The sequence below is a fragment of the Ochotona princeps genome, chromosome 9, assembly GCF_030435755.1.
Source record: "Ochotona princeps isolate mOchPri1 chromosome 9, mOchPri1.hap1, whole genome shotgun sequence".
NCBI classification, from domain to species: domain Eukaryota; kingdom Metazoa; phylum Chordata; class Mammalia; order Lagomorpha; family Ochotonidae; genus Ochotona; species Ochotona princeps.
Genome location: NC_080840.1, coordinates 43,603,604 through 43,630,139, shown reverse-complemented (window position 1 = coordinate 43,630,139; position 26,536 = coordinate 43,603,604). Strand labels below are relative to the sequence as shown.

Here is a 26,536-nt window from a genome sequence, read left to right as displayed (position 1 = left end):
AGAGAGGAAGATCTTCCGTCTGATGATTCACTCCACAAGTGTCTGTAATGGCTAGAGCTGCACCAATTTGAAGCCTGGAGCCTCTTCTAGTTCTCCCACATGGGTGCAGGATCACAGGACTTAGGGCTGTCTTCTACTACTTTTCCAGGCCATAAGCAAGGAGCTTAATGGGAAGCAGGGTCACCAGGATTAGAACTGGTGCCCATATGAGATCCCGGCATGTGCAAGGCAAGGACTTTAACCTCTAGGCTACCAGCTGGACTCTGAATGACATTTTTAAAAAGTTGTACTGTTTATATTTAATTTTTTCCCTGAAAATTAATATATTGAAAAAGAGTCCTCAGTAAGATATCTAGGTGATATTTTTTATTAATTACATTGCATTATGTGACACAGTTTCATAGGTACTGGGATTCCCTCCACCCCTCCTCAAACCCTTCCCCCTTGGTGGATTCCTCCACCTTGTTGCATAACCACAGTTCAAGTTCAGTTGAGATTCTTTCATTGCAAGCATATACCAAGCATAGAGTCCAGCATCTTATTGTCCAGATAAGTTCAACAGCTTCTTGGGGAGACCTTCTCTAGTCTGAAGGTAGAGCCGGCAGAGTATCATCCCGATCAGTTAAAAGCCCCGACATAACATCAGCAACAATTTATAACGTTATGGAATTAATTGACATAGTATTGAGTAACCAATATGTTTAAAAAAATGCAAGTTCTTAACCACATCCTGTGACTACTTCATTGACAATTCAATTTTAATTTATATACAACCGGGTTCTATACATCTTAAAATGGCTACAGATTACTGTTCAGCTGTCTCATGTCAATTTTCATTATAATATTTAGCATTTTATAGCGTTGAAGCATAATTTTGCTGAACCTGGCTTTTTTTTTCGGGTAGTCTAGACTGGCTTATAACTCTAACAAGACATATGTCAACAGTTTAGGTGCAGAACAGTTTTAGGAGGGGTGTGCAGAGAAATCCTCAATACCTTAGTGAGGAGTAACTAATCTTTGTGTCCCACCTAGTAAGGTATAAGTGAATCCACGCTGACCGTTTCCTGTCTGATTCCAAGCTTTCCTTGTTGTTTTCTATCTATTCTAGGTTTTTTTGTTTGTTTGGTTATTTGTCTGTTTTGAGGGGTGTCTGGAGCGATCCTGATGGTCATTGCAAGAGAGTGTGGGGACCCAAAGTTGGAACCAAGCGAGGACCAGAGAGAGCTCCCCTCCCTAGTCCCCAAGGAAGTTTACTGTGCTTCTGTTTCTGCGGACTGCTCAGGGCTCCTGGCTGTTGTTCTGATGCTCTTGGATCCTGTGAGGAAGGATTTGGACTTCTCCCATCCCAAATGGTAGATCCAAGCGGGAGTGGATGACCTCAGAGTTCTTGGCCTTCGAAGGCACTCCAGTTCCCCGTGGTCTCCTTAGTAGTTGGGATGTAGTCCTTGGTACTCATACTGATGGTTCTTGGTGAGGTACCGAGAGTCTTCAGGGTTGGGATACAAGCCTCCTCATGTCCCCCTGCACCACTATAAAGAAACAACATATATAGCTTTTATTTTACGGAAATGAGAAATGTTTGTTTGTCTTTGGAGCTCTGATTTGTTTGTTTTATCTTGTGTTTATATGTGTATACATATATATATATATTTGTGTTTTACTTTGCTTTAATGTTTATTTGGTTTTTATTTGTATTTAATTTTGTTTAACAAAGGAATTTATGGCATTATTTGAAAATGTTGTTTATGTTTAACTTATACCAGCATAATTTATTCAAAAGTAATGCAATGGTTTAATTAGGTAGACACTCAAAAGATTTAATATGTATAATTTATGTGTAATTATGTATAATTTATCAGTTATTCTCTTTTTTAAAAATATTTATTTTCATTGGAAGATCAGATTTAGAGAGAGAGAGAGAGAGAGAAAGAAAGATCTTGTGTCCACTGGTTCACTCCCCAAGGGAGTGACTGCAGGTTGATCCATACTACAGAGTAGTTGAATTGCATTGGTTTTTATTGCTGTGTTTACCTTCCAATCAGCACAGGCTTCATACTCCGGCTGCTCTTTTATATGTATATTGGACTTGGATCACCAAAAAGTTTTCTTTTGCTAGTGTTCCTGCTGCACCCTCAGCCTTGTGTGCCTGTTTCACATGGTTCTTCCATGGCCCCAGGAAAGAGGTCCTTTGCTTACTACATGTGAGGGTTCTAGGAGGTGAAAGGCATTCCTTGATTTTTCAGATTGAGCTAACATCTTATGAGGCCCCATATGCCTGGACCCAGAGGCCATGCTTTCTCAGCATTTCTCTATTCCCTGTGGCAGGCAAACTTTGTCTTGCAGAGGTAGAGATTTTCTGGTAAGAGCGTTTCTGGCCCATCCTCTTAGTGGTGGTGGATCCTCTGCTTTATGTCATTTAGGGCTTGGGACTCAGTGAGTTTTCTGCTGCGCATCCCCTAACTCCTAAAGACTTTTTTTTTTTTTTTGCTTCTACCCTTTCCCTGGAACTGGTGGTCTTTTACTTGACATGGGGATCATGGGGATATGGGAGTGAAGTTCTGTCAGATGCCTTTTGCATATATGAGGGAGCTGCAGAAACTTCATAGAAAATGCATGAGAAAACCACACGTGAATTTCAAAATGTATTGTTATTGAAATTGATGTGTATGTTAATTTCGTTTTCCATAAATTATCTGAAACATCGCCATACTCCCCCCCCCCCCTTTTAAGATTATTTATTTTTATTTGAAAGCTTTCTACAACACACCGAGAGGAGAGAGAAAGTCTTCCATCCATTGGTCCACTCCAAGTGGCCACAATGGCCAGAGCTGAGCTGATGCAAAGCTAAGAGCCAGGGACCTCTTTCACATCTCCCATGTGGGTGCAGGGCCCCCTGGATGTGGGCCCTCCTCTGCTGCTTTCCTGGGCCAATAAGCAGAGAACAGAATCAGAAATGGAGCAGCCGCTGCCCATATAGGATGCCAGTGCTGCAGGGCGGAGGATTAACCTGCACTGTACTCGTCCCCTCCCTATACCCTTTTCTTAGAGGGAATAAAGACCTTTCCTCTGTCTTTCCCCATGTCTGACAGGCTTTTTATGTATAAGCCAAACTCTAGTAAGTGGGTGGATTTTGTTCTTGTTCTTTAGCAGGAAACCTCTGTACCTCTGTAGTCTCCTGCCTCATACCTAACTCACTCTTTCTTTCTTTCTTTCTTTCTTTCTTTCTTTCTTTCTTTCTTTCTTTCTTTCTTTCTTTCTTTCTTTCTTTCTTTTTTTTTCTCTCTCTCTCTCTCTCTTCCTTCCTTCCTTCCTTCCTTCCTTCCTTCCTTTCTTTCCTCTTCTTTTCTCTTCTTTTCTTTTCTTTCCTTTTCTTTTCTTTATTTTTGACAATCTTTACATGGTTAATTCAGGCACAAAGGTTCAAGGGCTGCAGGAAAGTGGGTAAGACTATTGTTCCACATTCTTTTCTTTCTCTGTATCTGGGGTAAAGGGGGAGATAATGGGAGAAGCCCCACCCAGCCTCCCACCCATCTCAGGTCCCCAATGTGGGGCATGCTCCGAGGGTCTTGCTCAAGTGGCTTTAATAGTTCAACAGTTCTGAATTGCTGCCAATCTCGCCATTCCAAGCACGATGAAGTCGCAGAATCCACTGATTGACATAGTCCACCTTGGAGCCTCCGTTTGCCCAGTTTTTCATTGATTGTGCTGTCCACTGCTCTGTCTGAGCCTCTGAGGAGGCTTGGCTCTGGCATGTGCACTCCATGGCAGACTATGGAACCTGCACTTCTCTTCATACACCTAACTTTTCTTTGAGCACTCTTGACATGTGAAGAGAAGTGCTAAGCAGTCGAAGCAGTGAGTGTGGACCTCTTGATTTGCTTCTTGGGTTTCTAAGGATTCTGCATGCATTGTTGACTGTACTTGACCTTTAATTATTTGTTACCATTTCAGCTCTCTTCTACTTACCCACTTTCAGGGTACAGCTTCTTCCTTATCTCCTCAGTTGTTGTGTTTGCTGAGAGGGGCTTCTCACCCTGGGAGCTCAGTCCACCTGGTTGTGGATAACTTCAGCTCTCTGGCATGGTCAAGAAATGTTAGGGTTTGTTTACTATTTCACTTTTTCTCATGGTTAGGGAGAGAGTAGTGCTCTCTGACTACAGAATTTGTTTTGGTTTTCTCCTTTTCTGCAGTTATAACCCTTCTTCCAACAGTAAGAAACCTGGCACACTGGCATGTAGTGTGTAGGCTCCTCTGTTTTCTTCTGGAACCAGTATGCCATTTTTGCCACCAAATGCCACTCCTAGATGTCTTCTTATTCTGCTTGGACTCTCATATCCTGTGCATGCTGTCTCCTTACCTGCTTAGGTTGCCATGCTTTACATCAGGCCACTTGTGCATGTCGACAAATGTGCTGGACACTTGTGTGTGTGATTGCCCTCCCACTCCCACCTGTTTCACTCAGGCTCTCCTCGGATCTTGTTCTTCCCTCACTCAGGGAATCAGCCCCATCACACAGAGACAAGCTCTTGTTTGGGTGCTCTCCTCAGTGCTCTAGCGTTGAGTCACCATGCTTGGGCACCAACCCTCCCTCCAGACCACCTCTTCACTCATGTCCACCTGATGACAGTGGGACTGATTTATTCAAGAGAGAAGCGGAAGGGAAAAGAGAGGGAAGAAGAGAACCGGGGAGGTTCATGAACTTTTGTAAGACTAAGATTCTAAGATTACTGACCTATGGTCAATACAAGGTAATAATCATCTCCTAAGAATCTGTGTTTTATGTTTCCAACAGGTTATGAAGTTCATGGAATGGAAAAAATACCAGAAGAAGGACCAGCTCTTATCATATTTTACCATGGAGCTATTCCCATAGATTTTTACTATTTCATGGCTAAAATTTTTATCCAAAAAGGCAGAACTTGCCGAGTAGTAGCTGATCACTTTGTGTTTAAAATTCCAGGTAAACTTTCATTGTACATATGATATAGAAATATTAGTTATGATCACATTATTCGTTGGATTTTATCTTTGAGCCCTTTACTTTTGAGAGAAGTACACTTGGAACTCTAATTTGGGAATACCTGTGTAAGCGATGTATCTAAAAATAAAAACACCATGGCCGAAAATGCTACAGAATGTCGTTCTTTATTAACAGGTGTTATTTTTCTAAGAAATCCTGATTTTTTTTTAAAAAAATTCTTTAAATTTTAATTTTAATTAGTTTTTAAAATAGATTTTATGTGATTTGTAGACAGTTTTAAAAACATATTTATTTTTATTTGAAAGGCAGATTTGCAGAGAGAAGGAAAGACATAGAGAGAATCTTCCATCCCTGGTTCACTCCCCAAATGGCTACAACAGAAACCAGGAACAACTTCTCAGTCTGCTGTGTGGGTGCAGTGGCTCAAGGGCTTGGGCCATCCTCCACTGCTTTCCCAGGTGTTAAGCAGTGAACTGGATTGAAAGTGATGCAGCTGGGTCCAGCAAACCAACTCAGTGGCTACAACCTCACGTTGCACATACTGGGATCCCATAAGGGCACCAATTCATGTCCAGGAAGACTAAAACTGGTGCCCGTATGGAATGCCAGCATTGCAAGTGGAAGGTTAATGTGCTGTACCATGTGCTGGGCAGATACACTGCTAAGATAGATTCTGAACTTTAACTTTTGAAAAATTAGTTGTAATTTTTGCCAGAAGTTTTAGTCTTGGTAAAGAAGATATTTGATTTTTTGTATGATCAGCTCTTCTATGAGATACAGATTTTTGTAGTTTAATTTTGCTGTGATTTATTTTGTAATTGGAAGTTAGTAAATAAAAACCAGTAAAAAAAATTTTTCCTTTGTTAAAATTTATTTATTTATTTGAAGGGCAGATCAGATTTACAGAGAAGAGGAGAGACAGGAAGAGCTTCCATCCATTGGTTCACTCCCCATAAAGGCTGCAATGGCCAGAGCTGAGCCGATCCGAAGCAAGGAGCCAATAGCCTCTTCCTGGTCTCACACGTGGGTGGGCGCAGGCTCCCAAGGCTTTGGGCTATCCCCTACTACCTTCATGGGCCACAAAGAGGGAGCTGGATGGGAAGTGGAGCAACCGGGATGCAAGCTAGCGCCCAAAATTGTTGTGAATTTTAATTAAGAGTTTGAATATGCAAAGTAACCAGAGCACTAGATGATCTGTAAAGTGGTTAATTGTAGATACCCAATAAGTTGCAGCTGTTATTTCACAGCCAGTATTAATCTTATATTAACCTATAGAGTTTTTGTTGATTTAAAAAAAATAGGAAGTTCACTGCTTTAAGCATAGGTAGTTGATTTTGTAGGCTGTGAGGATTTTTGTTTTTGAATGATGAGAATCAGCAATGCCTAAGTATATCTTTGTGCACCTCTTTTTCTTTTTTGAAACAGGGTTTAGTTTATTGCTTGATGTATTTTGTGCTCTCCATGGACCAAGAGAAAAATGTGTTGAAATTCTGAGGAGTGGTCACTTGTTAGCTATTTCACCAGGTGGAGTTCGAGAAGCCTTAATTAGTGATGAAACCTACAACATTGTCTGGGGTAATCGTAAAGGCTTCGCTCAGGTCGCAATTGATGCAAAAGTGGTGAGTTATACAAAATTAATTAATAATACAGCATTTAGTTACAATAAATGTTTAAATAATGAGCCAGTGTATATAGAAACTTAGGTCTTTTCGTTGTAATGTATTAATACATATTTTATATAGCCATAAAGTACTTATAGAGCAATATTGCTGCAATTTGAAGACATACATTAAAAAATAATCAATCCTGAAATCTGGGAAACACCTGCAAAATTTTATTTTATATTTCACAACCTAGCTTTCTTTAATCAAAGTTATAATTTTGGATAAATAACTAATTCCTTCAGCTATACATATATGTATTTTTTTCATAAATGAAACAGTTCAGTTTTCTGTATTTTAACTCTTAGGTATGATCAGATTTGAGTGGTGGTTTTTTGTTTCCTTGTAGTTCCATTTAGTTTCATTGATATGTGATCAATGTTTTTAACAACAAGACTCAAGTAATATATGATTGCTGTCATTTTTTACCAGCAAACGTGACGAGCTATCTAATAATAGAAATAGAGGTAAATAGCTACTAATGTAATTGTGTATTTTAAGACTTTACGAGCAAATGAACTTGTCTATAAAATTGCTAAATCTTTTGGGATTCATATCATTCAACTTAATAGAATGGAGAATATGAATATCATTTTGTTCTTTTGCTGTTTGGAAGTATTTCTCAATGCTTTGACCTCATGTTATTCTTGTCTTATCAAACACTTATCTGTTACTTATTTAAAATTTCTTCTTAGACTTCTATTTTCATTTTAGTTTGTCAGAAGAACTTGTAGTACTTTGAGAGGGTTCTTTCTTTTTTTTCCCTGCAAAAGTAACTCTCATACTTTAGAATTTTTGTCCAATACTGCCACGTGAAGACCTGTATTCACTCATTGATTGACTTCCCATCTTGCCAGTATAGACTGCTCTTGATTAACATGGAGAGATTATGGATTAATTCTAACCCACTATTTGGAAAGTTATTGCTATGATGGCTTGATGATATTACATTAATACAAATTAACGTATTTTGTGCAAGTGGTTAGTAGTAACATTAAAATTTTAACCAGTATTGTCCTATGGTAGATTATAGACAGATAGGGCTGTCATTTTTTTTTTTAATTCATTTATTTTTACTGAAAGGCAGTTTTACAGAGAGAAAGGGGTACAAAGAGAAAGATCTTCTGTCCACTGGTTTACTCCCCAGGTGGCCACAACAGCCAGAGCAGAGCTGATCCAAAGCCAGGAGCCAGGAGATTTTTCCAGATCTCCCGTATGGGTACAGGGTCCCAAAGCTTTGGGTCATTCTTTACTACCTTCCAGGCCACAGTCAGGCAGCTGGATGGGAAGTGGAGTGGCCAGCCACGAACTGGCACCCGTGCGGGATCCCAGGGAGTACAATGTGAGGGTTTAGCCACGGGACCATCGTGCTGGGCCCAAGGCTGTCATTATTACACGTTGCTACTATAATGACCAACATTGAGTAGGTTTTAAGTATTGTTTGATTAAACTGACTTTTAAAACAGGAAATGTTAAAAATTAGTGAAAAGCAACTTTTGGACTTAAATTTTATATTAATAATGATATTGAAAATTGATTTATATCAAGATTCAGTTACTTATAAAAAGTCTTTAGTACCTATATAGGAAAAAACAGTTGAGACTATAAGATTAATAGAATTCTAAAACAGATATGGAGTTATACAAATATTAAAAATAATGAATGTAATGTATGTTAAAGCAATGATGAAAGCTTAAAACCCGATGAAGATGATTTATTTTTTAAGTTTAAATTTTGAAAGAATTATTTCTTCAAAAGTTTAAGATAAAGAAAACATAAATGCTTGAAATCACATAAATTCACCATGGAATTCTAATTGTTACTCTTTAAATTTACAGTTTTAAGCAACATACTGCTTCGAAGATGACCTGAAAAAAAGAAAGGATATAAAGGAAAGAACTCTTTTCCAGTTCTTGAAAGTTACTATGTAATTTAATTAAGGTTTTTATATGAACTTCAGACAGTTTAAGATGCAGTTTCTTACAAGTTTTTGAAAAGCCTAAAGTCTTCAATGCCATGGATTAACAAAACAGCATAAATTTGATAAATACTACGTCAAACCAACATTTAAAAAAATTCTTTTAAAAGATTTATTTATTTATTTATTTATTTATTTTTATAAAGATTTATTTCATTTTTATTACAAAGTCAGACATACTGAGAGGAGGAGAGATAAAGAGGAAGTGGAGCTGCCGGGACCAGAACCAGCGGCCACATGGGATCAAGGCGAGGACCTTAGCCACCAGGCCACGCCGCCAAGCCCGATTTATTTATTCTTATTGCAAAGCCAGATATACAGAGAGGAAGATCTTCTGTTTGCTGATTCACTTCCCAAGTGACTGCAACGGCTAGAGCTGCGCCAACCCAAAGGCAGTAGCCAGGAACTTCTTCCAGGTCTCTCTCATGGGTGCAGGATCTCAAGGCTTTGGGCTGTCTTTGACTGCTTTCCCAGGCTGCAGGCAGGGAGCTGGATGGGAAACAGGGCCTCCGGGATTAGAACCAGTGCCTATATGGGATCCTAGTGCATGCAAGGCTAGGACTTTAGCCATTTGTCCACCATGCCAGGCCCGTTTTGTAGCATTTTTGAGGGCTTACTCTTGTACTCATCCAGTAAGGAGGTGACATATTTAATTATTCCAATGTTGCAGACCAAGAGACTCAGTTACAGAGAGGGAGGGCTTGAAGTATCTACTCACTCAGCAATGTCAGCAGCCAGACAGAGCACACAGGTCAGGACTTGGGCCCGCAGGGACCGTAGCCATCCCTGGTGACATTTCACAGTGAGTCTGCTGACATCTGAGATTGAAGGGGCCTCCCAGGTCTACCTGAAACTCTTTGAGTACTGAATGTATGTAGATGTAAATGGCATGAATATCACATTTGGGAAAAATCCCTTTATAGGTTCCACAAAATTATTATAAGTTCTGCATAAATTGTTGAAGGATTAACTACGTTTCAATTGTGGGATAGTAATACAATTTAAGAGGGGAAGTCCAGATTGTCATTGATAGTTCAGATATTTGTAGAAAATACTTAAAGCATTTCTGAAGTGATAGGCTTTTTGATACGTGTTATTGTTATTTTGTGAGCTTGAGAACTATGACCTTGATAGGAAGTTTTAAATAATTTTGTATCTAAATATAGTGGGACATAATTTAGTCCATTTGATCCAGTTAAAAAATAAATAGCAGGTATAAAAGAGAACATTTTGTTTTAATACAATTGTTTATTTAATCTATAAGATTCTTTGTAGTGAGTATAATTATTATTCATTCCAGTTTTATACATGAATAAAGTGAGGCTTAGACAGGATAAGTGTCTGGCCCAGTGGTTCCCCTATTTTGTAGCAGAGGTAAGACTCCAAAATGATGTTGAATTGATTTTCCAAAAATAGTTTTAAGAATTGCACATTAACATGTGTGTACACATATGTATTGTGTTCTAGGTCACTTATGTAACTACCTTGTATACTAAGGATGCACAAGGAGAGGAATGAATCTTTTTATTATCAAATCAACTTGTGTTAATGACTTAAGCATGCAAGTTTGGTAGAAACTGTATGCCAAGACACTGCCTGGAATATTGAGCCTGCTAGGGTCAACTTTTATTTAGTAGATTCTACAAACGTCCAGCCTTCAGAGAGTTAGCTACTTAAAGAATGATGTTTAGCCTTCATAATAAATTATACACTTAAATATGGACTCCTGGTATCATGCTGGTTGTTAGGAATAAATCCAGCTGTCCTGATCAGAGGAGGAAAAATGGTGCATATATTTACATGAACTGAAAAGTTTGTGTTGCTTCTTAGCCATTCTAAGTTTTCAGTGTGTCTAGCGACATTTTTATAACTAAAACATTAGGACTTCAGCCATCATTTTATTTTACAAAACCAGTGATTTCCTAAATCATAATTAGAATTTTTTGACAGAAGAATTTGGGGCACTTTATCTTTTAATATTGTGAATTAACTGTATCAGGATTTAAATTCTTCACATGACTACTTTTCTTTACCTGCCTTCTCTCTTTTTACCTGATTTTGAGATTATTACTGTCTATTTCTGACTTTTGATTCAGACAATACACTCTTCATTAGATCCTGCATTAGGAATATCATCTTTTGCTTTGTTTCTCCATTGCTTTTTTAGTTCATCTGTCATATTGTAGTTCAGGCACTGTTCTAGAGATGTCTAGGAAGCCAACTGTGAAGAAAATGATCCCCTCTATGACATTAGATGTTTTTCTTCTGAGAAGAAAAGGGAGAAAACAGAATGAATGGTCACTTAGTTAAAGTGGCCTTATGAAGAAAGATAGGCCTGTATCAATTTCCTTCAGTCCATCATTTTGCATTCCAGTGCTGAGTAGGAATGGTTTTGTGAAAGATAACCTTACTCAAGGTTTTGAAACTCTGCTCTTAAGGCTGGTGGTTCTGTATCAGGCATATGCTGTAGTTGACTGTAAGCAATGTGATACTTGACCTGTATACATACATGTTGTCATATATTTTAAAACATTTGACTCAGTATATTTAGAAGCGTTCTCTTCAGTTTTCTGTGTACTTCAGTATTCACAGTGCTACAGCCTCCCTACATGATACTCAGTTATTTTATGGCATTTAACTAAGGTGTCCACTATTAAAAAATGTTCTTAGTCCTTGGTACTGGAGGAAAAGCAAAAACCAAGAATTTGAGGGCAGAACTCCTTTAATATTAATAGTTATGGTTTTCCTTTTGGGGGTGGATCAGAGAGTATTACATTTACTGTTCATTGATATTGAATATTTTATAATAGGCTCACCAAAGTTCAGACAGCATCTTACCAAAATGTATTGTTTAAATTTGTATTAATTTTCCTTAGAATCTTTATCTTGTCATTTTTCTTTATTAAGTACATATTCAGTAGCCCACTAAAATCAGTTCAATTTCACACATTCATGTTACTTAATGAAATTAGTGATTGATATAGTCACTACTTTGAGTTTTAAAGCTTCAACAGATAGGAAAATTGGATAGTGAAATATAGCATGTTACCACAGGAGGGCGGTGTTTTCAATTTATGTTTTTATAAATGATCAAGTTAAATTTAGTTTGATAAATCCTGTTAGTCAGATATGCCTTTCTCTTTAAAATATTTTATTTTCACAGTCTCAAACAGATCTGCAAAACTTTGCATTAGTGACTCAACGGAGACATTGACTTGTTTAATTTATTTGCTTTTTAATTCAAATTCTTTTCTTTAGCCCATTATTCCTATGTTTACACAAAATATACGAGAAGGATTTAGATCACTTGGAGGAACAAGTAAGTTTTTACTCTCATGATTTTTAATTACTCTGATATTTACAATATTGGGGCTTTTGAACCCCACAATGAATCCTATTGATTATTAACTTTAGAAAATTCAGATACTGTTTAGATGCTTTTCTATTTTAAGTCTAATTATCTGATTCTAAGTAATATTAATTCTTAGATTTATTCTTGTTAAAAGTATCATATACATACTGAAGTTTATTTGTAGTGTGCTTCTAAAGTTTCAGAGTGAGTTTTCTACTTTATTTTTTAAAGCCATGTTGTTGAGGTTTAGAAAAAACTTATATAGTACCCAAACTATCTTTTGAACTCAACCCTGCAGAAGTTACAAGTTTAAAAATCGTTGACTAAGAATATTGGACTGAAGTTAACCTCATAAGAAGGCATCATTTGCTTTAGTTTATGTTTTGTTACTTTTTGATATTTTGAAGATTAGCATATGACTTTGAAAAAATCTTTTTTATCTACCTTTAATTTATTAATTGAAAGCAAAATTGTAAGAATTAGAAATGTTTTTTCTCTGCATTATTGGTATCTTATTTTGAAATTGGTGATGTTTGTTCTTGTTAGTTTGTATATTTGATGGATTTTATTTTTATCTCTAGCACTATTATTAATATTTCCATATACATTTAAGCCCTTCTTGAAAGAGATTTAAGCTGCTATCACTCTTTTTATGTATAATGTTGATATTTTGTTGGTATTTTCCTATGTTGTTTTAGGCAGGTTTTTTTTTATTTAAGATTTAATGTGAAGAGTTTGATTTCATCTTTAGCTTTTGTTGTAGAAACATTCAAAATTTCTATCTGCTCATTCTTTAGAATTTAAATGACAAACCAGAACTTACTCCAGAAATTATATTTCTTTAATTAAAATTGCTTTAAAATTATTTTGGCTACTTCTTTATTTTTTGTCATTTCAAGGCTGAACGTATCAGAAATTAGCCTTTTGGGTGGTTGTTTGGCATGGTCTTTACGATGTCACTTGGCTTGCCTACATCCCATGTTTGGGTTCAAGTCTGGCTTTGCTTCTGATTCCAGCTTCCTTCTGATGCACTCCTATGTGGGAGCAGTGAGAGCTCAGCCTCTCAGGTCCTTGCTACCCATGGGGGACACACAGGATGAGTTCTGGGCTCCTGCCTTTGGTCTGGCCGAGTCCTTGCTGATCGGGCATTTGTGGAATGACACATGCCCATGTTAGAAAATGTTTTTGTCTTACTGTGTCTTTCTGCCTTGAAAATAAAAGAAAAAGTACTTTCTTGTGATTTTTCTTTCAAATGTTACTCTGGATCTTGGGATGTATTTTGTGTTTCCCTAAGTAAATAATAATTGCAACATTCTGGATAATCCTTGACTAGTATTCCACGTGGCTTGCCATTTTTTTGGATTTTTTTGATGATAAATGTTTTTGTTGTTAACATCTTAAATATAAACCATCAGTTTATTTCACATTTATTTGCTTCTTTTTAATTTAATCTTACAAAATTTCACACTTGCCATTTAGTGTTATTAATTATTGATGTATCTTGTTTTCCTTACTTACAGTAATGTTTCAATTTACCTAATTACTGCACTGTAGTCTTAATTTATATAAATTTATTTTATGTTTTTCTTTTGTTTATATAAGTCGCTTACTTGTGAGCCTCTAGACTTTTAGCTTTTGGATTTGGGATACAATCTTTAATATTTTTTTTTGTAATGATAGTAATTGGCTTTTTTTTAAATTGGTTTTAAAAGCTCATTTAAAAATTAAGTCAAATAAAAAATCTACTGATTTTGGGGTGCAGTTTTAGATATTCAGAAAACTGGAATAGCAAGTAGAGTCCTTACATCTCTTCTTCCCACATCATAGTTTCCCTCTTAGTGATTTCGTATGTTAATATGGCATATTTGTTACAATTGATGGGAAGTTCATTTTTAAAAGGTTAAACTAATTCCCAGGATGTGATATTTTCCACTACTTTCCTGTCAACTATTTTATAATAAAGTTTACAATTACATGATCTGAATGCTTAACCACTTAAAATAATTTTGTTTGCTTTAAAACAGGATTATTTAGGTGGCTTTATGAAAAATTCCGCTATCCATTTGCTCCCATGTATGGAGGTTTTCCAGTGAAGTTAAGAACTTATTTAGGTGATCCTATTCCATACGATCCAAAGGTAACAGCAGAAGAATTAGCTGAAAAGGTGAGCTGGTCTTTCTGTAATATTAGGACAGATTTTAATTTTTCAATTTTATGTAAAATTTATTTATCTCTTCTATAAGCAGATTCTGAGTCAGTGGTTCTCAACCATTGGTGACTTTTGTCCCCCAAGGGATGTTTGACGATATCTGGAGACATTTTTTTAATTGTCACCAAAGGGAGGAGTTGGGGATAGATGGTACTACAGACATTTAGCAGGCAGCCATAGAATTTATGATTATCTACAAGATATGTTGGAATGCATTTTGACACATAGGAGTTTTGAAATACCAGACTAGGGTCTGAGAGGGAGGTTAGAATTGGTGATGCAGAGCTAGAGATCATTTACACTGACACAGTTTCTTAAGCTGTGAGATTTACAAGGCAGTAAGGGAAAGAAGAGCAGTGAGCAAGCAATGGACTTATTTAAGGAACAGACTAACAAGGAGAACAACCAAAATTGACCAAAGGGAAGCTGGCAGATAAGTCAGAAAACAAATCTGTGAGAAGTCAATGAGTGATTTTAAAAAAAATTAAAAGTGGGAATTTTAAGTTTTAGTTTTTGAAGAAAGATAGAAGACCGACTTGCAATTCCATGGAGTATAAAACTATCCAAAGAAACCCCACCCTAATGTATGTAATATTATTGACTCATTTAAAAAGTGAGGTTTCCCAACTAAAAGGGTACAGACTGGCTGAATGAATTACCAAAATACGACCCAACAATATTCTTCCTACAAGCTATGTACTTTATCAGTGAAGGCATACCCAGACTAAAAGTCTGTAGAAAGATACTCCATGGAGCTGCCGGGATTAGAACTCTATGCTTGGCATATGCTTGCTAAGAGGGAATCTCAACTGAACCTGAACTATGGTTACGCAACAGGGTGGAGGAACCCACCATGGGGGAGGGTGTGGGGAAGTGGGGGAGAATCCCAGTTCCTATGAAATTACAACACAATGTAATTAATGAATAAGTTTAATAAAATAAAAAAAAGAAGGGCAGAGTAGAGCAGCATTTTTGGTGAGGGCCCAGCGCCATGGCCTAGCGGCTAAAGTCCTTGCCCTGAACGTGCCAGTATCCCATATGGGCGCCGGTTCTAATCCTGGCAGCTCCACTTCCCATCTAGCTCCCTGCTTGTGGCCTGGGAAAGCAGTCGAGGACGGCCCAAAGCTTTGGGTTCCTGCACCCTTGTGGGAGACCTGGAGGAGGTTCCAGGTTCCTGGCTTCGGATCGGCACAGCACCGGCCGTTGCGCTCAGTTGGGGAGTGAATCATCGGATGGAAGATCTTCCTCTCTGTCTCTCCTCCTCTCTATATATCCGCCTTTCCAATAAAAATAATAAATCTTAATAAAAAAAAAAGGAAACCAGTATGAGATGCCTCAAAAACTAGTAGCAAATCTTCCTAGTTGTCTCACTTCTAAGAGTATATCCAGAGGAAATAAAAGTCAGTGGATGAAGGAGATACCTGCACAGGGTTTTTGGTAGCCCAATTTACAACAGCAAATACATGGAATCAACTTAGATGTCCATCAGAAGATGACTGGATAAAAATATATGTACACAGTGGAGTATTACTTGGTTATAAAAAGAATGAAATTCTGACATTTGCTACAAGATAGATGTGTTTGGAGATCATTATGCCAAGTGGAGAAACCAGACTCAGAAAGATAGAATACCACGTTATCTCTCATATGTGGAAGCTAATATGCGAACATACGCAGTAATGTGTATTATAAAAAAATGGTTACCATATTGTTTGGTATATAAATACCTAAAAATGTTTCCTTGACTGAAAATATCTCTCTTATGTAGTAATATGTGCTTCATCCTTGCTCTAACCTTTGTCATAAACTCCATGTTATGTGATACACATACATTTTTAAGAAAAGTAGCATGTTCGTATCCATAATTACATGTGAAACAAATGTTGCAAAGTTTCAAGATTCTTTATCCTGAAAAAATTGAGATTAAAAAAAAAATGTTTTATTTGAATGGCAGAGTTATAGAGACAAGGAGAAGGGCTGAGTCAGGCTGAAGCCATAAGCCAGGAATTTCATCCATGTCTCACATGTGGATTCAGGGGCCCAAATACTTGGAACATCTTTGAGTGCTTTTGCAGGTACATTAGCAGGAATCTGGTTTAGAGGTGGAGCAGCCAGGGTTGTAGCCAGCTCCCTTGCGGGAGGGCCAGCACTGCAGGCCATGGCTTGTGCAGCACAGCACCAATCCCAAGGATGTATTTGGATTATGCCTTTTGTATACATGTATATATATATACATTCGTACATCCATACATGTTTAATCTGAGTTAAACAGTTTTCTTAATTATCTTAAAATATATAAATCTACCATTGTAACTTTTTTTTAGCATATAGCCTTTTGCTTTTAAGCAGGACATAGCTTTGAATAAGAGATATCTAGATTTCTATCTTACAAAATGATCTTGACCTCGTTTGTAGAAGACTTTTTCCTGTTATGTGATCTTAGCATTTTCATAGAAGATTATTTGACTATACACATGAGAGTTTACTTCTGGGCTTTCTGCTGTAGTGCTTATGCTAGTATCGTACTCTTTTTATTATTGTAGCTTTGTAATATCTTTTGCAATTGGAAATTTTTTGTCTTTCAGCTTTTGTTCTTCTTTTCATAAGATTGTTTTGAGTATTTGGGGTCCCTTAAGATTATCCATGAATTATAGGATTTTATTTCTCTCCCTGTGAAAAATGCCACAATAATTTTGAGAGAGATTGAATTAAATCTGTTGATTACTTTGAGTAGTCTAGACATTTTAACCATATTAAGTCTTCCATTCTGTGTATTTAGCTTGCATGTTAACATTTGTTTATGGTTTTTATTTTCTTCAGCAATATTTCATAGTTATCACTTTACAACTCTTTTTCTTTTTTGGTTAAATTCGTTTTTTATGATCTTACCTTTTTTGGTGCTTCTTTAATTGAGACTGTTCTGTTACTATCCATTCCTATTGTTCACCATTGGTGTATAAAAACACAATATTGTGTGCTGATTTGGAGTCTTGCAATTTGGTTCAGTAGGTTCATTCTGTTTGTGTATATGTGTCTGCTCATGTATTTAAACTTTAGTATGTTCTTCACTAAGGTCATGTCACCAACAGAGTTTAACTTCTGCCTTTTCATGTATGGTATGATTTAGTCTTCGTGTCAACCATATAAAATAGATCTTGTTTCATTGTTTAACGCATGAGGAAATAGGATGATTCAGTCATCTTTGATAGGTTAACTTCCATAGACTCCTAGAGGCTTGTGACCATAAAATCCTTTTCTTACTGGTTGTTTTCTCAAGGCTCAGCTGCAGTTTTATCCATGCCCGCTTTACTTTGAAATTCATACTGAAAGCAGAGGCCTGTGGGATGTTACTACATATGGTAGAAGGCAAAGAGCAAGAGAAGAACCACGGGGTGCCCTTTAAGCTTCTGTTTGAAAGCACTTCACTCACTCCCACCGACATCTTAATTGACCAGAGCAGTCACATAGCCATACTTCATTTCTGTCAAAGAGGACCGAAAATTTTCCAGGAGAGGGACCTGATAGGGAGAAGAAATAAATGACTGCAATACAACTTGCCATATGGGAACTCACCAAGTTGAGTCATTAAGAAAAGGATGTGCAGCTGAAGCAGCTATGTCTTAGATGAGCAACTGATAAGGTAGAAGGTCCACAAAGGCCACATTCATGACACATATGTCCCCTTGTCTCCAATTGTCGTACTGGCTCATCAAGTAGATGCCCTGCTAAACCTGTCCTGCAACTGAAAGTACAACTGCATGACAGCAGCTTTCAGGAACAGTACTGTTCCATACATCACGCCTGTTCTCTCATCCTCAGTGAAGCCCCGCTAGGCGCTGCAGGAGCCCCATGCCTGGGCTGAGACCCGACTCTCACATTGCTGCTGCCCAACATGCCTTGTTGTGAATCTAATGTTTCATTGCTGCTTCCTAACATATGCATTCTCCGTTAGGATGGAATTGACTTCTATTGTTCTCTTTTCCCTGCCTGTTTATTAGTGTTTAAGTGGGTCAGAACCAGTTAGCAATACTTTTTTTTATAAATATCATCTATTTTTATGTCAAAACAGAAAGTAATGGAGAGGAAAAGAGATCTTGGCCTGGAAGTTTTAGGATCTGTGTTCTGTGTTTTTAGGATCTGATACTCACTATTTGACTACACTTTAGTATCACTTTAGATGGTATATTCTGTAAGTTTATTTTTTAACCAAACTAAATTAGAAATCAAGAATATTAAAAATTCTCCTTTTGCGAATATATTGTCATGATTTTCCAGTCTTTTTTGTTCATTTATAAGCATAAACTACAGCATAGTAATAATTCCTGAATTATCAGACTTTGAAATTATTAGCATATAAACTAATATTTATATATAGACAGGAAACGTTACTTTAAGTTAGGAGAGAATTCAGGCATTTGTTTGTAGAGATGAGTTATTTTCTTTTTTTTTTTTTAAGACTTATTTATTTTTATTGGAAAGGCAGATATACAGAGAGGAGGAGAGACAGAGAGGAAGATCTTCCATCTGATGGTTCACTCCCCAAGTGGCCACAACAGCTGGATCTGAGACAGTCCAAAGCCAGGAGCCAGGAGCTCTTCCAGGTCTCCCATGCAGGTGCAGGGTCCCAAGGCTTTGGGCCGTCCTTGACTGCTTTCCCAGGCCACAAGCTGGATGGGAAGTGGAGCTGCCGGGATTAGAAGTGGCACCCACATGTGATCCCGGTGTGTGCAAGGTGAGGACTTTAACTACTATGCTGTTGCACTGGGCCCGAGATGAATTATTTTCTAAAAACTGAATCTACAGTAAAATATGCTGTAGTAACATCTGTGCAGGGAGGGTGCTTGCTGGGAGTTCTCCACCTCTGTGGTGCTGTGTCCATGTTTTCTCTCTCTGTCCCTGTGCCCTTCCGAAACTACACACTCATATATCCATCCATCTAAAACAAGTGCAGATTTATCTATATGCACATGTACTATTATTGTGGAGAGGAGATGAAAAGAAGTGGATATATTTGAATCATTATCAGAAGAAAAACTATTTGGTGCCTTTGATGGGTTGGCTGTTGTGAATGGGAAGTAGCAGTTGTTAGGAAGAACCCCTAGATGTTGGCTTACTTGGCTAGATTCATGCCAGTCTTTACTGAAATTCGGAGAGAACTCATCAAGGAAAGGATGAGGGAGAGGTAATGTTAGTTTGGCCTTTAAGTGTGGGTACCTTTAAAACATTTAAGGGAAACACTCTTGAACACACCAAGCTGAAGCTTATGGGATTATAGATGAAAATTTGACTCATCAGCAAATTGTAGAAATAAGAGCTGTGGAAATGGAGGGGACTTCCGAGCCTTTAGAGGTTCCAGTCAATGCCTGGCTTGGGGAAAATGAGTCTGCAAAGGAAGATGGGAAGGAACCGTGTGAGAGATATTGGGAAGTGAGGACAGGGTGAGGTTCCAGAGCAGCCAGTGCTGTAACAAAAGGCTGAAGACTAAAGAATGCCCACTGAGTCACAGAGCAGATCATTGGTGATCTTGTACTTTCTGATTGCACAATCTGGGTATTCACTCCAAAATCTTCCTTTTACACTGTAGCATACCAGTTAGGTTTTGTGCTTTATTATTAGTGTCTTTTTGTTTTTTAAGTGTAGAAGTCTTATACTGCCCAGTTCTGGGATTTATACCTGAAACTCCAGCCAAGTTGGCCAACTCACCCTTGCTTAAGCAGTTATTTGTTTTCCTCATGCTCCTTCTTCCTGATTACTGGTGTCTTACTGGTCCTCATGAGCCAAGCTGTGTCTTCCCCACTTACTGTCCACCTGGTGTCTGAACGTATGAGAACACTTCATTTTTCAGATAACGTGTGTTAGGATTATCTCACATTTAATTACTTTATACTTAATTTTTTTATTAATTTATAAACTCCTGAGGATTAGGAGCTTGTTTCACTGAGGTTGTGGTTCACTGAGGTTGTGGTTCACTGAGGTTGTGGTTTCCAGTATGTCTAATTTGTTTTTAATGAAATGAATATAACTTTGGAAATACAATAATACACTTCAGAGCATTATTTGTTAGTGACTGTGCTAAGTATCTGAGAATGTCATTTTATTTTCATCTAAACTTTTTAATAGTGTGAAGTAATTCCTGTTTTTGCAGCAGTGAAAATTCATTTAGAAAGACCTTTCTAAACTATATCATTAGGTTAGGGCTTACTAATTTATAGGGCAGATTTAAAAAATGGATTCTATCTGTATATGCATATAGCATATGCATAAAAAACAATTTTGATTAGCCATAAATGGATGTAAAATGATATGGTTTGTGTGGATGGCATTGTGCACAGCTGCTGAACCTGCTCCCTGTGATGCCAGCCTCTTGTGCTGGCTCCTGTTTGAGGGCTCGTTGCTTCACTTCCAGTCTAGCTCCCTGATAATGCACCAGGGAAGTTGTGAAAGATGGCCTAAGTGCTTGATTCCCTGCCACCTACATTGGAGACCCAGGAGAAATCTTGGCTGTTGATCATTTGGAAAGTGAGTAGTAGATGGATGAGCTCTTCTTTATCTCCCTCCATCTCTATAAATCTTTCAAATAAATAATTTTTTTAAAAGGGGTTTAAATTTCTTATAATTTTTTTGGGAGACAAATAACATCAGCTAATTTTTCAGTACTTGTAATTGACTTTTCCATTTCTGTGGCTTTATAAAAATTCCTGTTAAACTGTATTGAAATTGTAAGAATGGACTAAACGATACCAGTGTATTCTTTCCCTTACTTTTCCCTGCTAGATTACTGATACAATTGCTTGGTATATACCCATATGGTGATAAAACAAAATACACACTGCAGTCTATTATTATCTAGAAAGATTGGGACCTTTCGTTTGCCTGTCAGAAAATTCCCTACTACTTTATCCTTCTGATTTTCTTTCTTCAGCTCCTTTTAGTGTTGTTGTGTGCAAGACATGGCTGTGCTGAATGATGGAGAAATACTAACAGCTATTTTAAGGAGCTTATAGTCTTTAGAAAATAACCATGTGAATGGACAACTGTAATTCAAGGCTTAATAAAAGAAGAAATACACTGTTGGTATACTGAGAAGGAAATCATGAATTTTGAGGGGAAATGAGGGCTGAGTTATGGAGTACTTCTTGAAAGTAGCAATACATAAAAGTCATCATGAAATAAATGACCATTATTGATAACTAAAAGAATAATGGTGTTTCCTTTGTTTTTTTAATAGACAAAGAATGCTGTTCAAGCTTTGATTGATAAGCACCAAAGAATACCAGGAAACATCATGAGTGCTTTGTTAGAACGTTTTCATAAGCAGAACGTCAACTAGAAGATGACTTTATACGTTTATATTAAGAGGTTTGCATCTGCTGTACTGTCTCCTAAACTTTATAGGCCTGTGATTAGTGTTTTGTAAGAATCGTGTTGAAAAGCATCTTTCTTATAATTTGTTTAAAATTATATTGTCAATTTTGTTTTTGCAATCAGTTGTGGCAAATGTAATACGTAATTTATTACATGCCTAATAAGTAAAAAACTGATGATATTTAATTTGTAAATTCTGATAATATATGAAAATAGGGTCCTTAGAGTTAAGTTTTATCACTAGGAACAGTTTAGGGGAAACACATTCCTGAATTATGCATCTAATTTCTGTATTTGTTTAATGAGCTCGTTTTCAGAGATGGGATGAACTAGGTTATAATATAGTTGCTTCAGCTAGAGAACAAAAGACTTTTGTCTCACCCTAATTCTGTTCATGGCCTTGGCAAATCATTTAATGTTTCTGTGCCTCAATAGTTCACTTTTTAAAAACATGGCAAAATTGTGGTGAGGAGCATTATGTTATTTGTGTTTGCTATGATTGATAACTACTGAACCAAAATTATTGTTCTTTAAACAATACAAAAATCCTTTAGTTGTATATATTTTTTGTGCATCAGAATCATAAATTATTCCTTCAGGTATAATGTCCAGTTGCCAAGCACAATATATAAGATGTACTGTTTTTCAAATTGAATAAAAAAGAAATTAAGAAATGTTACATTTCCTAATGTTATAATGTTTTTAACCAAGAGCTGGTAAGTTAACAATATGAGTACATGGTGTGCTTAAATACTGCAAGGCTCAGAATCACTCTTGTGTTCTACTACTGCTCCTACTAGCTGCTGCTTCTGGGCTGAGGATCATGGCTTATTCCATTAGACTTTGCAGCCAGTCAGATGGTTGTTGTTCCAATAAAATGTACTTGAATGACAGATTTATATGAACACAGTGCTTTCTGAAAAATTGGCTTTTGATGATTGCCTCTGAAAATTAGTTTTGAAAAGTATTTAAACAAGGGAACTGTCAGAAATCTTTAATGCAGTTTATCTCCTTTTTTTCAATGTTAAATTACTTGAGGTTTTGTATAGATTTTTGTATTACAAGTGTATATTTATGATATGTCTGGTATATATAAACTAAAACTACAAATAAAAAATGATTTTGAATTTGTTCTCTTGTGAAATTGAATATTTTTAAAATTTAATCCAGTTTTTTTACTTTGTGAATTTCTAATCTGTAATTATATTCTTTTACCTAGGTAAGCCTTGATGAGTAAGCCTGACTTTCCAAAATAATAAATACAGTTTAAGTTTCATTGAAGAGTCAATTTGCACTTTTTTCCTACCACCAGTAAATGGTGCTTTGTTCAAACGGAGGAGATGGGAGGGAATTTGGGGAGGTGGGGAAGAGCCCACCGCCAACTAAATCATATCAAAAAACAATAAATAAATAAATAAATAAATAGATATTTTCTTAAAGAGTGAATAAACTATCATAAATGAGTGAGAAAAATCATATTTAGGAAACTTTTGAATTTTAAAGACCAAAAGGTGAGCATTGAAATTTATGTATCAAAAAGCTATTGGCTTTATGGTATTTCAACTTCGCTTTAACTAAAACTTTTTTGTTCCCTGATACTCAGACTTACAGATGACTTTCTGTTAAATATCAATAAGATCATTATCTTTGCCACTTCAATTTAAATACTGTTTTTTTAATTTTATTTTTAAAAATAATTATTACATGGTTGATCAGGGTGGGAAGAATCAAGGTTTAGGGAAAATTGGATGAATTGCCATTTCTTGTTGTTCCTGAGGGAAGGGAAATAAATACTGTTTTTAAGAGGGAATACGACTACATATAGAAATAGAAGTGATGCTGAAAAGGTCTTAATGTTTTGGGGGACAGTATTCACAGCTGGAACAAGATGGCAAGCATACTGCTGACTGCAGGAGCATGAACGTGGCATACTTTAAGAGAAAATGTGCCAAGCCCTTGTGTAGAAGTTGATATTTTTCAAATAACTTCAGGACAACAACCTTAAAATAATGGTGAAAAAGATCACTATATACTTTCCACCCAGATTCGACCACAGTTAATGTTGTCACATTTATTTTGTTCTCTGCACACCCCTTGTCCTCCCTCTCTCTCTTTGAGTATATATCTATTTTTTTCCCTCCTGAACCATCTGATAGTAAATTACAAATACCATGTCTTTTTGTTACTTTGACTGTGAGGTCATCCATTACAGAACATGAACAATGATGGAAATCAGAAAATTTATTATTCAGATAATACTATAAATTTCACTTATTGTCTCAATGGTATAATTTATTCTGGTTTTTCTTCCTGATCTGTCTGATTTAGCAGGCTCACAAATTGCGTTTAGTTTTATATCTCTTTAGTCACCTTTAACCTAGAATGATTCCTCAATCTTTTTATCTTTAAAGATACTGTACTTTTTGGAGAAATTGGGTCTTATATTGTAGATAAGTCCTCAATATGTTTTTACTGATATTTCTTGATGATTCAATTCAGGTTAGACATTATGTGAAAAGTATAAGAAGTTTGTGGTGGCTTTCTGAAGAGAGACGCGGGAAACAGAAGCCATTAAGTTTTGGAGACTATTGATTTGGACTAAACTCTTACACCAGACCTCAAATACTGGACTAAAAATGCAACGGAGTCGCTGGTGTGGGAGTACTCCAAAAAGTTCATGGAAAATAGAATTGAAAGGTTAAGTATTTTTGTGCAAAAAAAACCCCTTCGAACTTTTTAAAGAACCTCTGTCTTAAAGTACTCTAAAACCAAACTAAAACTAGGAACCCAGAGCAAGTACATGCAGCTGAGCACACTGGTTCCCTGGGAGGGAGGCAAGCTCAGTGGGCCTTCAGGACCACCCCATCCTGGAGGTCAGGTTTTTTTTTTTTTAATTTTTTTATTTTGGTAATTTTTGGTAGTGATTAGGGCACAACGGGTCAAGGGCTACAGGAAAGTGGGTAAGACCATTGTTTCCACATTAATATTGTTATTTGTGTTTTCTGTATCTGGGGTAAGGGAAGAGATGAAGGGAGAAGCCCCACCCAGCTTCCCACCCATCTCAGGTCCCCGATGTGGGGCATACTCTGAGGGTCCTGCTCAAGCAGTTTTGATAGTTCAACAGGTCTGAATTGGTGCCAGTCTCACCGCTCCAGGAACGATGAACTCTCTTGAGAATGCAATAGTCTCTTCATGGTTGAGATTCTGAGACCAGCAGTTCAGTTGGAGGGATCCCCAAAGCAACTTGGTCTGAGGTGATCCCAGACCTGATTCTTGTGTGCTTGCCAGTACAGGGTCCGGCACTGCTGTCACCCCAATCAGCTTATGCACATGCTGGTTGTTGGCAATTGCTGGGTCAGTTCTGTGTCCAGCCCTGTCTTCCACGTGAGCCAATGGGTGTTGCAGTCCAGCCTGATACTGCCCACTTCATACTTGTCCCTCACGCAAACCAGTGGGAGCTGCAGCTTAGTTGGACAACTCCCCATAACCCCCACCAGGCTTGCTCCCTACCAGTGTGTATTGCAAACTTGTTCAGTCTGTCCCACATCCCATTTAGCTCTCATACATGTCAATGGGCATTGAAGCCTAGTGCAACCCAACCTAACCTGCCGTATTATCCAGCCCACACACATATTGGCGAGTGCTGTTCTGTCTATCCTGATACTGCCCCAATTTTGTTTTCGAGTGTTCTCCAGTGGGAGTGGTAACCCAAGAGGGAGGCGCCCACTGTTTTCCCAAGATCTGGCATTGGAAGAGGTTAGGTTTTTTTGACCCACACGGGTGCCTGTAGCTGGGCCAGATGGCTCCCCTAAAAGGCCCTGGATGCCCTGAGAGCCAAAGGTACTGCATGAAGCCTCTTGGGCTATCTGGCGGCACACCCTCACAATTAGAGGGTCTTGATTTACAGAGGGATGGTGGGATCGCACAGGTGGTTGTCAGAAATGACCTGTGGTTTTTATGCCAAGGTTAGGAATTATAGCCGAGGGACTTCCATAGATAAGTTCACAACATGTGTTAGGTAAGTAGGGGACTGACACCAGATTGGTTAGGAGGGGAGACCAAGAGTAAGAGAAGTGGGTCTGATAGCAGAATCTGTGGGGAAAAATATGGGCTCACCCCTGTGGAACTACACTCTTTGTTGGCTTGCCCAAGAACAGCAGATGGCGTTAGGCCTTGCTGGGGAGCTAAGGGGGCACCCCAGCTTGGTTGGGGTTCCCACTGTTGAGAATGAGAGTAGGATAGAGGGCAGCAGGCATGGCTGTACATGGCTACAGTCTGCATGGCATGGGTGTGCGCTGGGACTGTGGAGTGACAGATTGGGCTTGACTCCAGCCCTCGCTGGTACTCATGAGAGCTGTGAAAGCTGTGTCTGGGCGTGGACCAAGTATCACTGGGCTGCTTCACCCAACAACAAGAACCAGAATGGATATGGCCGGTTGAACAAGGCCACTGTTCTTGCCAGGACAGGAGGTGGACAAAATCAACCTGGGCTAATGACTCACTGGTGTGTGCAAGAACTGCCACTGGGAGGAGACTCAATTTAGGAGCTTGGGAAACTCCTTCATTGGGATGCAGACCCAGCAGGAGGGCACAAGAAACAAGACAAGCAGCAGCCAAGACTATGCCAGGTTACAATTCTTGCTGGGATACAGGTGGGTCAGATCTGGGGACAGATATGTTTGAGCCAGCACATAACACCCACTGGCAAATCTGCGAATCAGGTCAGGGGCAGGAGGAGCAAGATCAGGCCACAACACCAGCCAGTTCACATTAGGACTGGGTCAGCAATCAGGCTGGGCTGGGATAGGCTGCAGCATCCACCAGCAGGAGCTGGAATGGGGCAGACTAGACTAGGCCAGGCTTTGCAAGAAGATTGGGCTGAAGCTGAGGTGAGAGGAGTCATGCCAGCCTGAGCCCAGCAGGGGCCAGGTATGTGAGTCCCAAGGACGGGGGGCTTTGACAGGGCTCAGGTACATTGGCTCAGGTCCTG

The 26,536-nt window shown here is 37.9% G+C and overlaps 1 protein-coding gene across 4 annotated transcripts in view; it reads left to right on the top strand.

Annotated features, from left to right (window-relative positions):
* Nucleotides 1-24,420, top strand: part of TMEM68 (transmembrane protein 68) — a 37,733-nt gene extending 13,313 nt beyond the window's left edge. For 2 of the 4 annotated variants that reach the window (XM_058668644.1, XM_058668641.1), the window contains exons 2-6: nucleotides 4,793-4,960; nucleotides 6,407-6,600; nucleotides 11,879-11,939; nucleotides 13,997-14,136; nucleotides 21,410-22,225. In XM_058668644.1, coding sequence (XP_058524627.1) covers nucleotides 4,810-4,960; nucleotides 6,407-6,600; nucleotides 11,879-11,939; nucleotides 13,997-14,136; nucleotides 21,410-21,511 — 648 coding nt within the window. In that variant the 5' untranslated portion in view covers nucleotides 4,793-4,809 and the 3' untranslated portion in view covers nucleotides 21,512-22,225. Of the gene's footprint in view, nucleotides 1-4,792; nucleotides 4,961-6,406; nucleotides 6,601-8,480; nucleotides 8,722-11,878; nucleotides 11,940-13,996; nucleotides 14,137-21,409; nucleotides 22,226-24,045 lie in introns of those variants that run through there. The other 2 variants (XM_058668642.1, XM_058668643.1) reach the window with 2 other exon arrangements.
* The last annotated feature ends 2,116 nt before the right edge of the window (nucleotides 24,421-26,536 follow it).